Source organism: Panthera leo, chromosome A3, assembly GCF_018350215.1.
Source record: "Panthera leo isolate Ple1 chromosome A3, P.leo_Ple1_pat1.1, whole genome shotgun sequence".
NCBI lineage: Eukaryota > Metazoa > Chordata > Mammalia > Carnivora > Felidae > Panthera > Panthera leo.
The window spans coordinates 85,247,808-85,263,033 of record NC_056681.1 but is presented as its reverse complement, the minus strand read 5'-3'; the positions used below and the strand labels follow the sequence as shown (position 1 = coordinate 85,263,033).

Genomic DNA, 15,226 nt, shown 5'->3' with positions numbered 1-15,226 from the left:
GCCTATTATCCTGAGAGAAAGCCCTTACCTAGAGGCAATACAGGTTTAAAAAAACCCAAACCTCAAAAGCCAGCTTCTGAAAATGATTAAAGTAGTATTGTTTTTTAAATTGTAGGGTTTTTTTTTTTTAATGTTTATTTTTGAGAGAGAGTATGAGTGGGGGAGGGGCGGAGAGAGAGGGAGGCAGAATCCGAAGCAGGCTCCAGGCTCTGAGCTGTCAGCACCAGAGCCTGATGTGGGGCTCGAACTCATGAGCTGTGAGATCATGACCTGAGCCGAAGTCAGACCCTCAACTGACTAAGCCACCCAGGAGCCCCTTAAATTGTAATTTGGTTAAGGTGGTTAGACTAGTAACAAGGAATTTTCAAACATGGTTAAGCTTGATTTGTTCCTATCTGTTGCAGGTTGTAGGTGGCCTAGATATCCACAAAAAGATGGTGGTAGATGTGTGACTCTTTTTCTAAAGAGTACCACCCAACACTTTTGCTTTCTTCTCCATCTCTGAAGATCTGCTCAAGACGTCCAGCAATGCTCTCTGTGTATTTAAATGGAAGTATTTTTCTCTGTGAAGCCACATTTTCCAACACGAGCCTCATGAAGCCAACTAAGTGTTATTGAACTCTTATTCTCTCAATAACTCAGTGTAGCACTTTAAAGTCTGAAGGACAGCAGCATGAAAAGAGCATATCAATGTGGTGAAGAAAGGGAAGGGGTTGGCTTTTTAATTTATTTTTCTTCATCTTTTATAACAAGAAAGTATCTATATATACATATGTAAATATTTATATATAGATATATGTAGCTTTCTATATGTGTAGGTTGGCTTTAATTTAATATACTTGATTCAGAAGCAAAATGATAGAGTACAAAAGTGCCAAGCAGAACATAAAACATCCTTACTTTTATTTCACACAGTTTTATATATAGATAGAAAGTTGTACAATTTGAGCCGGGTGTTAGGCCAGCTATTTTCCTTTTCCTGTGCTTTCTCCTTTGAGAGATTGACAAAGCATTTGTTAACGTCCTATTACTTACCTTAATTACATTTTTGTAACAGAGCAGTCTGTAATTTTCTTTATACCTATGAATAGATTTCCAGGGACTAGGTCTCAATGCAGCTCTGCTGCATCTCTGCCTGAGGAGAAAGTACAGAGCAGTGCTGCCGCCAAGAGCTCCTCCTTGTGTTCCGGCAGGAACCGCACCAAGCTCACGGCTGCTTCGTGGTTACTTCTGAACGAGGAGCCATTTTCCTTTCTTAAATGTCCCTGAGTTAAATGTAAGTTACCAGTTGTGGAAAGGCCGGAAGCTATCTGAGGCAATCACGATTTATTTTAAGACATTACTCAATGAAGAATACCTGAAGTAATCATGGACTACTTAGGATATCCATTCATTTGTTTCATTACATGGGTAAACAGTTTGTCATTAAACTTCTGTTTGAACTGTAAATTTCTTTTCCGTTTCAGAAGACTTAACAGTTAATCTGAAAAATTGGTGATATTTAATGTGCATGTACATATCTAAACACCCAGATTGGTGATTTAAATGGAAGAAGTCTTTTTAATCTCTGTATGCCACAGAAGAGCAAAATTGTATCAAAATTTATACCTCTCCTGTTTCTTTACCACAAGGCATAGAGAGTGCATGGTGGTTTTCTTTCTTGATTTGCCCATATTTGTAATGGATGATAACTGAAGAAATGTGTGATATAAAAGTAGTGTATCATGTTCCACCACTTGATATTATCCCTTCCCTTTTCTGCAAAGGTACTATTGGCTGGAAGAGAACATTTTGGTTAGCTTTCTAGGAAAGTAGTCTTCCCCTATGTAGTTTTTCTAGAAAACCAGTTTCATAATCATGAGTGGAAAAGGGCAGGTTGAATCAAAGTAAATGAATCTTAAATTGGGCACGCCTGCCTGCCATCGCTGTTCCTTCAACTGAGTGCTGCACATCATGGGCTCTGTCTGTGAGAGAAAAATCCCGGTGCTTGGTGTCTTTGCATGACATGGAGTTTTGCATGTAGATCAATTTAAAATGTACCTCTTGTTTACATAATTTGCATAATTTTAAAAGATAATGTTGCCAAACTTTGGAAATGTTAATGTTCAAACTGAGAATCTCCACTACATGTAACTTTCTTCCTCTGGATCAGTACGTGGCTTATAATCCCAGCCAGTGGTTTGATCTGTTCCAGTGTCAACTGCCATGTGCTCTGCTTCAAGGGGGAACTAGTCTTTTGTGAATTTTTTGTACATAAGTATTTGTTACAAATATTTTAGCAAATGCTTTCTATTTCTCTTGCTTGTGCATATCTTGGCTGGCGTTACAGAAAAATAGTGCAAACATTATTTCCTTACTGGGGAATGAGGGTTTTTTTTTTTTTTTTTCTTTTTCTTTTTTAGTGGGGGTGGGGGAGGGGTTTATGTTGAATGTTTAGTTTTTTCTTCTGCATGAAACGTCATGTTGTGGGATCTTTAGAAAACTTCATACTGTATGAATAAGAAAATAAAATATTTGAAACTTGCTTGAGTGTACTCACAGTCATCTTTGTTGGGCGCCCACAGCCATTAGGTAGTGTTTTGTCCATTAGGTAGTCTTTTTTTCATTCTTTTGATTTAAAAAAAAAAAATGGTAAATTGATGTTTGGTATTTGACTATAGGCCATAAGATAAATCTGCTTTATCACTGGTTAAAAACACAAGTCATTACAAGGACCTACAAAGCCTTTCCTCATTATGCCTTTACTACTTACCCTTCTTCTGCTTCCAGCTGTCTTCGCCTCCTGTGGTTCCTGGATCTTTGGGCTTACTTCTGCTGTGGGCCTTTGTATGGTCTCCCCTGCCAGATCCTGCACAGCTAATGCCTCCAAGTCTGTTCAAATATGTCCTGGCTCCCAACGATGTTCCTGGCCATCCCACGTAAACATATTACACCCGTGTCTCCTTTACCCCCCCCCCCTTTTTCCCCCCCCCCTCTTCCGTTGCATTTCCCCTCTGATGACAGAACTTACTTGGGTATTTTGTACATCTGTCTTCCCTGGTTACCGAAATAAAACGAAAACTCCACAAGGGCATTCATTTCTATTTCTGTTCATTGTTCACTGACAGCCTCACTTGTCTAGAATTCCATCTACCTCTTAGCGTTAGCTCATTAAATACTTAATGAAGGATTATTTAAACAGGCAGGCATTAGTTAAAACAACCTCTTGCATTTGCAGAACATCATAGTCTTGGTAAAAACGTTCTTTTACCATTTTTCACCTTTACTACCTCGAAGAAATATGCCCAAACACTGGTCTGGCTACTTTAAGTGTTTATTTGAAAAATAAAGTTCTTTCTTCACCATCAACTTTGTGATGTTTTTAATTTTATAAACTACAAAATAAGTACAAAGGCTAGCTAGCCTGCCTTTGTTCACTGCAGTTATCTTTGAACTGCTGCTTCTATGATTCTAAAAAACCCACATACTACCCAGTATTAAGGGTCATGATTCAGAGCAGTTTTGTGCGATTTTTTTAATTACACTCCATAGACAAGAAATGTTTATAAATTTATAAAAAGTTATAAATTTATAAATAAGTTGATAAGTTCATACAGTACTGTTTAAACCAGAAGTTTCCCTCCTAGAAGAATCATAAACAATGCAAATCTTTTATTGAAAATGAAGTAATAAATTATAGTTAATGTGTAAGTATAGTGTGCCAAATTCAGATATGGAAATTATCCTCAAAGTTGCTGTATTACCAAACCTTTCCTTTCTGTTTATGCTTCTGGCTGTGAGAACAGAAGTGATGAAGGCTTAGAGTGACTGGAATACTCTTCACATGGTTTCTTGTGACCACATGTGGAGGAGAAGGCTTTTTCTCTAGAGTCCAAAGACAAGATAAAAAGTCTCTTGATTTGAAATCAGAACCGATCTGCTGCTCTGCTAGCCACGGCTCGGATATTGCCATAAACCTTTGATGGAGGATTTCCTGCAGAGGAAAATAAACGTTATCTCTACAAATATACCCACATACAGAAGCTACATGGAAAGCAGTCTACAACTCTAAAAAGAACATTTTCCAGTGGATCGCTCTTAAACCAACAAAAGAACTGTAAACCATACCCAGATACCCTCCAAAAACATTTTAAATCCTGAGTCAAAGGCACCAACCTGTTTCAAAAAGAAGCTGGTCAATCAGATCTGGGCACTGATGGAAAATCCCATCTAGAGCAAGCTACTACAATCCTGTAACTCTTAACAGAAGCTAACGGACTTTGCTGCACAGCTTGAAAATAGGACTGTGTGTGTCAATTAAATTGACTAATGGTGACCAGCAGCTTTTTTTTTGTTGAAACCTAAAACATGTTGCCTACTATTCTGGAAGGGCTTTTCACTGCACCTCAGGGGAAAGCAGCAAAGATTTAAGCAATATAATCCAACAAACCCTTTGTCTTCTCTAGCAAACAGAATCCAAGCAAAAATACTCCTTTTTTCTTTAGGTCCACATTTGCCAACCCCCATTTCTACTTGCTATCTTTAACATTACCCTTCACCTACACTGATTTGCAAATGTGGTTTGAGTTCTAAATTCCCTATTCTTTTCTTTCCAGAGAATACACCCAAGGAATAAATTGCTGTTACCCAGGATAAGGTTGCAAATGGCAGTTCTTGCCATCTTGATGTTTTGGAAAGAGCCAAGGATGTGAACTTTCCTGCAAGAGAGAATGTGAGACAAGTTAGCAACAAAAAGCATTTCCTTAATGAAGCCCCCTAATCCAGAAACTTCGGGAAATCATGACAGATACAGATCTCTAAAGAAGGTGGTGATGGCTGCACAACTCTAAATGCACTAAAAACCACTCTGAAGGGGAATATTATGGTATGTAAATTATATCCCAATAAAAATCAGGAAAAAAAACTTTAAGAAACCAAGAATTTAAGATTCTTAGTTAATGATGGTTACTAACAAGTGAGTGCCTTCTATGTGCTGTGTATGCCTTTATGTGTTCCCATTCATTTAAATTTTTTTTAATTTTTGAGAGAGAGGGGGGGAGAGAGACACCAGGGGAGGAATACAGAGAGAGAGGGGGAGACACAGAATCCAAAGACAGGCTCCAGGCCTGAGCTGTCAGCACAGAGCCCAATGTGGGGCTTGAACCCATGAACCGTGAGATCATAACGCAAGCTGAAGCTGGATGCTTAACGGACTGAGCCACCCAGGTGCCCCTATGTGTTCACATTTAATCCTTACAGGAGCTTTATTAGGTAATTTACTCCCATTTTACAAATGTGGAAAATTTACAAGAATTAAAAAAAAAAAACAAAAACCCTGTCCAAGATTACACACTGGCAGAGGTGGGATTATTAAGTACCCACAAATGCAAGTAACGCTGTACTTAATCAAAATATTTGGGTTTCAACTGTAAAGCTTTCTAAAGGTTATCTAAGTTTAGGGGCGCCTGGCTGGCTCAGTCGGTTAAGCGTCCGACTTCAGCTCAGGTCACGATCTCGCGGTCTGTGGGTTCGAGCCCGCGTCAGGCTCTGGGCTGATGGCTCGGAGCCTGGAGCCTGCTTCCGATTCTGTGTCTCCCTCTCTCTCTGCCCCTGCCCCGTTCATGCTCTGTCTCTCTCTATCTCAAAAATAAATAAAACGTTTAAAAAAAAATAAAAATAAAAAAAATAAAGGTTATCTAAGTTTCTTTATTCATAGGGTCATTCAGACCCTTCTAATGGGTATTCCTGGCTGACTGACTCAAACAAGATGGACAACATAGTTTTGTCTTTTTGAGCCCATCTTTCAAAAAATAGCAGTAAACTGACACCAAAATTGGCAGTGGGAACACCAAGAGGAACCCTCTTGCCCAGACAGACTCAGGCATTTCTGAAATTGGGGTAAAAGTGAAAGTCTGTTCAAGATGATCCTCCGATTTTCTTCCCTACTCCGTGGAATCAGGCAACCACCCACTGTAACGGGCGAAATTATGGGGGTGGGGGTTGTTCCCTGGAAAAGGTAAAAGACATGATGTCTGGACCAGGGGTACCAGGTACAGTTGAAGTAGGAGTACCATGTTAAAAACAGGGGCATGTCAAAGCAAATATTTGCACACAGATTGTTGAGACCTCCAGCTGTCTTCCATAACCAGGCTTCAAAGTCTGGCAGGAAAGAGCCTGGAGAATGCTTCTCTGGGGAACCTGCCCTGCCCAATAAAGAAAGACTAAAAGAGACATTAGGGCTTCCTCAAAGAAAACAGCCTGGCAGTAACCCTGAGTGAAGCCTACAGTCAACCAGCATTACCCCCTCAGGCCCCTGTGAGCTCAGGGCTTCCAGTCTGCTCTTTACTGCCTCACACATACGGCAAACACGGAGGATCACCAGAATCCGAGAAGACCATCTAATACAAAAAGTAGAAGTTACAACCAGCAAGGTGAAGAAAGCATTACAGAAACAGAGGCTGTGGGGAGAAAAAAGTGAAAACCGCAAAAACAAAACAAAATCAAGTCAGCAAGATCAGAAAAGCCATTTCATGTACCCATGAATCAACAGCAGGATGTTAAGAAAACTAAACATAAGGATTAGAAGACAGAGTTACAGAAAGGAATTCCAGATAGGGTGTGGGAAAAAAAAGGAAAGCCAAAACGATTCAAGAAAAAGAAATTTCTAAAATTTCATTATAGCAAATGAGTTTCTAATTTGAAAGGGTCCAGTACGATGAATAAAAACAGACCCACACTAACACATATCACTATGAAATTTCGGAACACAATGGATTAAGAAGATAGTACAACTCCCAGATAGGAAGCTAAAATAATCAGATATCAAAATGTCTTTGGACTTCTCAACAGCAACACTGAAAGCCAGGATGTAGCAATGTCTCCAGAGTTCTGAACAAACTGTATAGTTGGCCAGCAGCCAGGACATCTTCAAAACAAGATCTCAAAAAATGTTCTTCCTATGCTAATAAGCTTGCTTCTGGACTATCTACAGCACCAAAGTAAAGAGTACTCGGGGGTGGGTGAAATGAGTGAAGAGGGTCAAACAGCACAAAACAGCATATAAATTCCAGTTATAAAATAAGTCCCAGAATGTAATGTAGAGCATGTCAGCGATAGTCAATAATACTGTGCTATAAGCAAAGCTGCTGAGAGTAAATCTTAGAAATTATCACACAAGAAAAAACAAATTTGTAACTGTGTTGATGAACAGATGTTAATAGACTTACTGTGATCATTTTGCAATATATACAAGTATCAAAGAAGAAAAAAAACCCCACAAGTACTCAAAAAGAATCCAACACCAAGGGATTCAAATAGCAAAGGGGCAAAGCTGAAAGGAGAACCCAGGATGCCAGCTGGGTGCCAGGCAGAGAGGGTACCAGTGTTTCTGAAAAAGAAGGATCCAGGAGGGATTTCTCAAACGTTTGCTAAATCCAGATACACCAAGGGGAGATACAACAGCAGACAGCTTTTTAACTGAATTTTACTGAATATTAAGAAAGCACACAGGTAAGGAATTATTTTTTCAAGTGAAAACAGAATTGTAAAGGACAGAGGAATCACAGTATATCACCTGGTTCGGCTGATGATACACTGAGCAGAGATTCTGTACTCAGGGAATACTGAACACCAGTCTTACAGCACCCCCAGTTTATGGGGGACATAGGGAGAAGCAAACTGGATGTGAGAAGGCTTGAGTACAGGGGGTGGAGGTGGGGAGAGGGATGAAAGAAACCTAAATTTTCATCTTTCATGGTAGAAAGTCAACAGTGAATCTGGAAAAAAAAAAATCAAGCTGGTATATAAACAAGATATTTGAAAATACGGGCATAAATAGTTTAAAATTAGCTAAAAGATTTGAAACTGGTTCCTCTGAGGAAGGGGAAATGGAAGTAGGTGGTAGAAATTTGGGGCTTGCTCATAGATGTGTATGTTTGATAAAAATAAAAATTCTTTACAATAGAGCAGAAAGATGAGGAAATAGAGAAAGCAAGAATACTTGAAGTGTGAGTAGTTGTGCTCCCAAAGTAACGAGGCAAGATCTGAATGGAATGCAGGTCTCAGGACATATAGGCAACATTATTTGCCATCTGATATACTGAATATATTTGGAATAGTTTTTAGTTTATCGTGCTCACGTTATACTGTATTTTACGAGATTATCGACAACTCATCAAAAACAACATAGGTGCATGTTAGTCCACCTTACGGTTATATCATAATTAATATAAGTTGTTGAACGTGTGGATTTCCAATTAGTCTATTTATATTGAAAACTCAAGATAGTGCATTTCTTTGATTTCAGGTAGTATGTAATTCGGTTTGTAACAAAAATACAAAAACAAAAAGTTATTCAATAATAGCAACACTATTCATAATAACCCCAAACTGAAAACAGCCCAACTGTGAATGGATAAACAAAATGCAACACATCCATATAATTAGTACTTGGCAATAAAAAGGAATTACTGACACACCCAACAAAATGGAGAGACTCAAAACAGCATGCTAATTATAAGACACTATACAACAAAGACCACATACTGTGTATGTCCATTCATAGAAATTTCTAGAAAAGGCAAAACTACAACAGAAAGTAGATCAGGGACTCCTAGGTGGCTCAGTTGGTTAAGCATCAAATTTTGACTCAGGTCATGATCTCACAGTTTGTGAGTTCAAGCCCTGCATTGGGCTCTCATCAGGCTCTGTTGAGCCAGCTTCGGATCCTCTGTAAGCACCTCCCCGCCGCCCCCATCGGTACCCCTCCCCAGCTCTAACCTGGCATGCGCACTCTCTCTCACAAACAAACAAACATAAAAAAAAAAAAAAAAAAAAAAAAAAAGAAAGAAAGAAAGTAGATTAGTGATTGCCTGGGATGAGGTGGGATCATAGGACTACAGATCTGCCCCCAAACTCACTGAACATCATACTAATAGAGGTAATTTTGGGGGGATGTAAATCATACTGCAATAAAGCTGTTAAAAAAGCTAGTTCAATAGTGCATTTTAAGGTGACACAAATATGCTTAAAATTTAACACAACACAGTACCCATAATTTGATTACCAAATCAGTTACATTTTTAGATTTCTAAATTAACAAAGTTTTTAGGGCTACATAGGATACTTTCAAATGTGGTATACATTTCAAAACATTTTAAAATTCCTAGTTCAAAAAAAGCTTTCCTCATGGCTCCATACTCCCAACTGCAGGTTCACGTCACAAAGATCAAAATTACAATACACCTGTCTTCCAGTAAGAGGGCCACCAACGTGGTATTACCATTAACCCTCGAGTGTAAAACAGAGTCTAAAATTTAGATTCTAAATTACAGTGAGCCCTGAGTTTAGAGCAAAGACAGTATGATTTTAAATTAAAATTATTTCTGGGTTTAGCAGCAGGCAGATCCCTCCTCCTCTCAGTCAACTGCTTCGTTCCCCAACTTCATGGCATTATATAATCTGCGAGCCATCTGCCAGTAACCCCGACCCAGCACTGCAGCAGCATCAACCCCCGACAGGGCTAATCCCAGCTTGACTTCCTGCACCCTTACTTTAAGCCTGTCTCATCTTCTTTCTGTTCAGATAGCTGCTCTCTAGTTTTTCATCCAATGTGCAACACTCTCCGTCCTTTTAGGGAGGACCTTTCCATGTAATTCTAAATTATTTACAAACTATCTACATATAATTCTTTAAAAAGAAAGTCACAAGGGCATTTAAAACACCTACTCTTTGCCCTCTCCTACTGATTAAAGAGTCCCCTAAGATTCTACTGAAATCTTCATGCGTCACGTAACTTCTTTTAATAGTAATTCTAAACATTTCCTTTATTGCTGAGAAAAAAGCTAAAATTTCTAAGATCTTCTCAACCTACTTAATCTGCTTTCAAAGTAACTATGTATTTCATTCAGAATCATATACTGACAAAGATTCAGTGGCAACATAATGCATAAAATACAATCTTTATAGCTTCTTGAAACCAGCAAAAGATCAAATATAAATTATGACAATAATTTTCTCAAGATCAGATACTTACACATCAGCCAAAACTATCCGCGTCCGTGTCACATTCTCTATGGTGAATTTGGTTTTTCCTCCTTTGCCAGCGATTCTTCCTATTGCTCTTGACAGGTGGTCTCCCTTTAGGGGCTTCACTAAATGAAAGGAGCGAGACCTCAGGAGGCAAGCCATTCCAGTAGACCACCCACTCCATAATGAAGTTTAATCACTAACTAAATTTCCCTACTAAAAGACACAAAACATATATTGTGTATTTTTAAAACCTGCTAGTAATACAGGTCAAATGATGCTATTAGAAAGCTAAGAGACACATACGATACAAAGTCAGCAATACAAAAGTACAATAATAATAGGAAAAGACCATCATACACTCACCATCTGTAATTTCAAAGGACTCTAGGAAGAGGTCATCCAACCTAATGAGGGCAACTGCATCCTACAACATAAAAATAAATGCTGTGGAGCCCTTCATTTAGATACCTGAGAATGACTATTAAGTTAAAATTCACCAACTGTAGACCTAGAAAACCCCCAAATTTTTTTTCGAAAAAGCCCAAATCCATTGAAACATTCATATTATGTTTAAGCCCCTATTTCAGATGTCATGAAATCACTCACCTCTACCTGAAACCCAAGAATAAAGGCTTTCACAAAATCAGCTGCTTTTGTCAGAGCACTAACATCCTTGGTTTCTTTACAAGTCTGTTAAAAAAAAAGGTACAAATTAAGATTGGAGATAATATTCCAACAAAACACTAGGACTGACCTTCCCCATTATTAAAATTTCCTTTACCACCACCCTTCCCCAATATATTCTCTACGACCCAGTTTTTGGTGATAGATCAGCACTACATTTAATTTACCCAAAATCTATAAAGAACTTATCAAACTTAACATCCAAGAAATAAACAACCCAGTTAAGAAATGGGCAGAAGACATGAATAGACACTTTTTCAAAGAAGACATCCACGTGGCTGACAAGATACATGAAAAGATGCTCAACATTGCCCATCACCAGGGAAATACAAATCAAAACCATGATGAGATACAACCTCACACCTGTCAGAATGACTAATATTAACAATAAGAAACAACAGGTGTTGGTGAGGATACAGAGAAAGGGGAACCCTCTAGCACTCCTGGTGGGAATCAAACTGGTACAGCCACTCTGGAGAACAGTATGGAGATTCCTCAAAAAACTAAAAATAGGGGCAGCTGGGTGGCTCAGTCGGTTAAGCGTCCGACTTCAGCTTAGGTCATGATTTCACAGTTCATGAGTTTGAGCCCTGCGTCGGGCTCTGTGCTGACAGCCTGGAGCCTGCTTCAGATTCTGTGTCTCCCTCTCTCTCTGCCCCTCCCCCCTCACACTCTGTCTCTCTTTCTCTCTCTCTCTCTCTCTCTCTCTCTCAAAAATAAACATTAAAAAAAAAAAATCCTAAAAATAGAACTACCTTATGATCCAGCAAGTGTACTACTAGGTATTGACTCAAAGGATACAAAAATACATATTTGAAGGTGTACATGCACCCCAATGTTTACAGCAGCAATATCAATAATAGCCAAACTATGGAGAGAGCCCAAAGGTTCATCGACTGATAAGTGGATAAAGAAGATGTGGTGTGTGTATATATATATATATGTACATATATATATATATACACACACACAATGGAAGAGGGGTGCCTGGGTGGCTCAGTAGGTTAAAACGTCTGACCCTTGATTTTAGCTCCAGTCATGATCTCACAGTTCATGAGATCTAGCCCCATGTGGGGTTCTGTGCTAACAGCGTGGAGCCTACTTGGGATTTTCTCTGTCTTTGCCCCTGTCCCACTCACACGCGTGCTCCCTCTCTCAAAATAAATAAATAAAAAAAATGGGATGGAACATTACTCAGCCATCAGAAATAATGAAATCTTGCTATTTGCAACAATGCAGATGGAGCTAGAATCTATTATGTTAAGTGAGAAAAGTCAATCAGGGAAAGGCAAAATACCATGATTTCATTCATATGTAGAATTTAAGAAACAAAACAGATGAACATATGGGAAGGGGAGAAGAGAAGAGAAGGAAACAAACCACAAGAAACTCTTAATAAATAATAGAGAACAAGTTGCCTGAGGGTTGATGGAGGGAGGTGGGTGGGAGATGGGATAGATAGGTGATGGGCATTAAGGAGGGTACTTGTTATGATGAGTACTAGGTATTGTATGAAAGTGACAAATCACAGAATTCTACTCCTGAAACCAATATTACTCTATATGTTAACTAAAATTTAAATTAAAAAATAATAACTTGCAAAACAAAATGCTCCCAGCTTTACAGCTGGGTAGTTCCATCCTGCCAAATGACTACACTCCATGAGCGATCTCACTCTGGGGTAAACTGCAAGATTCCCTCTGGCACAGCCCAGACGCCCAGACGCCCACACGCTGAGGGACCTCTGACCCTGGTCTATCCCGTCAATTCCCAGGCTGGTCCTCTTCTTCCTCAATGCATGCAGTCTTCCTGGGAGTTCTGATCTAATCTCCTGACTTCAACTGTCATTATATACTGATGTTTCTCAAAGCACTAACTCCAGTACTAACTACCAAAAATGATTTAAGCATGGATCTTTTCCTCAAAGGCTTTACTGGATAATTGCAGAAATAGCTGCTATTCATAAAATTCCTACCACTGAAAATGACATGCATTGCAAAGGTGCTTTACATACAGCAGCTCTAACCTTCATGTCAACCTTGAGTATTAATATAAAAACCTTTACATTTGAGAAAACTAAAGTACTAAAATGTGAAAAAGGTAGAATTCTAATACAGGTCTGATTCCAAAATTGTCACTTCTATTCTCCCACACAGACTCACAATTTAGTTGAGACCACATATTTGACAAATTTAAAACTCTACAAGGTTGTGTAATGGCACATTTAAAATCAGACCCCAGTTCCAATCCTGTATGTGACCTTGGGCAAGTCCCCTTCTTGCTGCAGGTCTTAAGTTTTCTCATTTGTAAAATAAAAAGGTCAGAGTGGGAGGTCCTGAAGGCCCCCCCCAATCAAGATTCACTTATTAGTGAATGAACTTTGACTAACATACTCTCTTTTTTTTAAATGTTTGTTTATTTTTGAGAGAGAGAGTGTGTGAGTAGGGGAGGGGCAGAGAGAGAGGGAGACAGAGGATCCAAAGCGGGCTCTGTACTGTTAGCACAGAACTAACAGGGGTCAAACCCACGAGCCCTGAGATGATGACCTGGGCTGAAGTCAGATGCTTTAACCAACTAAGCCACCCAGGGGCCCCAACTAACATACTCCTTTGACCCTCAGTTTCCTCATATCTAAATGATGGGGATTTGTTAAGTACTTCACAGGGCTGTCCTAAAGGTTAATATGATGTGGTGCGTGCTAAAGCACCACTACGTTTATGGCCTCCGGCAGGACCAACAAGTGTGAGTGGAATCCAAACTAATGCTGCTGGGACATGTGACAGCCAAGCACAGCAAGAGTGTGGGCTCTGAAGAGACGACTGCAACACAGGCCAATCCTAAAGGAGAAAGCTCTTGAGCTGGATTCTGAAAGATGACTGGGATTGAGGCAGGAAAAAAAAAAAGAGTACAGAGGAGAGGGCCTTCTTCAGAGAGCAAAGCCCCCGAAAGTATGGACATAAATATGTTCAAAGAGATGGTGAGATGAGTTAGGACTTAATTCCTACTTAAAAGGCAGGTTAGGTCAAAACACAGCTTTTGCCCTTCAGAGATTTTGAAGACACTAGGATATCATAGTAAAAGCAGTGTGGTCCGGGGCACTGGCACACAGGAAGGGGTGGTGAAAGGAGATCTAAAGCAACGAAGCAAGGGAAGCCCTTAAGGAAACAAGGTGTTCTCACACAAAGCTACAAAAACCTGCATGAAAGTGACAATGAGAACAAAGAGGAGTTCTACCGCCAAGTTCTAGATTTTAAACTTTATCAACTCTTCAGAGCTGTGCATCTGCTTTACTGCATTATTCTAGCTCAACATGAGTCTATACCAGTCCTGATGACGGTATAAGAACCCTCAAAACAGAAGATAGAATTAATTTTGGTTATTGATTCTAATACGAAACTGGCACCCAGGAAAAGAAGACCAAAGTCAATATTAACTTTCAAACTGACACCATGAAATGAATATATGTGTGTGTACAAGTATGTACTTTTGTTCCTTATTTACATACTTCTGTTTATGACAACCTCTTTACTCCACCTTCTCTCATTTCAACACAGAACACATCATAAAATACATGTACAGGCATGGCCAGTATTTTGGTCTGACCTTAGGCCCACCTTATGAATTCAACTAATATACATGTTGAATGCAAACTTCAAAGACATTCAAGAAGTTCCAGCTCACTGTACTATTTTAGAAAACTGCATGACTACCGTTTAACAAAACAACTCCCACTAAGGAAAGCCTATTCACTCCTTTTCATCCCTGTAGGAGAGAGAGGCCCTAATATATTTGGAAGTGGTTGACATTCTCCTTACCCTGATCTCTACATTCCTCGATTTCAAGTTAAAGCGTATCTGAAGTCCCAAATGTTCTACAACAGGAGTAAATATCTTCATCCAGTTTTCTTTTAATGGCGTATATCTGTTAGCTGGGACCGGAATTTTCCTTGTTTCTTCTTTCCCACTCTACAATAAAAGAATACACAACTCGGGAGATGTCTCGAAGGATGGAGATGGGCATTGCAAAATGACAGCTCTTCCCCAAAAAGATTTAATTGAACGAATTAAACTTCGTTCAGGAGAGTCGTTTCTCTAAGAACCCCACTACGGAAGAGCCCCAGCAGTTTTAACACCACCCAGAGGCCACCGGCTTGGCCCAACTTTGGCCCCGGCCTCATTCCTCACCCACGGTCCCCGCTAGTACCAGGAATCCATCCCCAGCGAGGGGCGGGAAAACGGGCCTCTTCGCGGGCCGGGCCTCCTCTGTGTCCATGCGGGCCGCGTCCCCGCCCTCCCCCGCCGCGGACAGCTGCTCAGCCTGCCGTTTCTTCGCCCGCCGGCCACCCTTGCGGGTGACTTGGGTGAAGCCGTCCTCGGCCCCCGCGCTCTGGGCCTCCATCTGCGTTTCCATCCCCAGGAATCTCCAGCCCCAACATGTGCTTCCGGCCAGAACGCGAGCACCGCTGCAATGCGCAGGCGCACCTCGCAGGGTCCGGCGTCCGCCAACCAGCCCCAGGGCTCCGCCCACTTTCCTA

The 15,226-nt window shown here is 40.1% G+C and overlaps 2 protein-coding genes across 5 annotated transcripts in view; one reads left to right on the top strand and one right to left on the bottom strand.

The window, feature by feature from the left end:
- The window catches only part of PPP3R1 (protein phosphatase 3 regulatory subunit B, alpha), a 73,434-nt gene extending 70,910 nt beyond the window's left edge, over window positions 1-2,524 (top strand). For all 4 annotated transcript variants that reach the window (XM_042932514.1, XM_042932513.1, XM_042932517.1 and 1 more), the window contains exon 6: window positions 405-2,524. In XM_042932514.1, coding sequence (XP_042788448.1) covers window positions 405-452 — 48 coding nt within the window. In that variant the 3' untranslated portion in view covers window positions 453-2,524. The remainder of the gene's footprint in view (window positions 1-404) is intronic.
- Window positions 2,525-2,752: 228 nt separating this feature from the next.
- PNO1 (partner of NOB1 homolog) lies at window positions 2,753-15,180 on the bottom strand. Its single transcript, XM_042932512.1, has 7 exons — window positions 14,896-15,180; window positions 14,508-14,657; window positions 10,615-10,698; window positions 10,372-10,432; window positions 10,013-10,130; window positions 4,627-4,697; window positions 2,753-3,973 (listed from the first exon to the last, which is right to left on the bottom strand). Exons 1-7 carry the CDS (start codon window positions 15,100-15,102, stop codon window positions 3,906-3,908), a joined length of 759 nt encoding a protein of 252 aa, XP_042788446.1. The 5' UTR covers window positions 15,103-15,180; the 3' UTR covers window positions 2,753-3,905.
- Window positions 15,181-15,226: the final 46 nt, after the last annotated feature.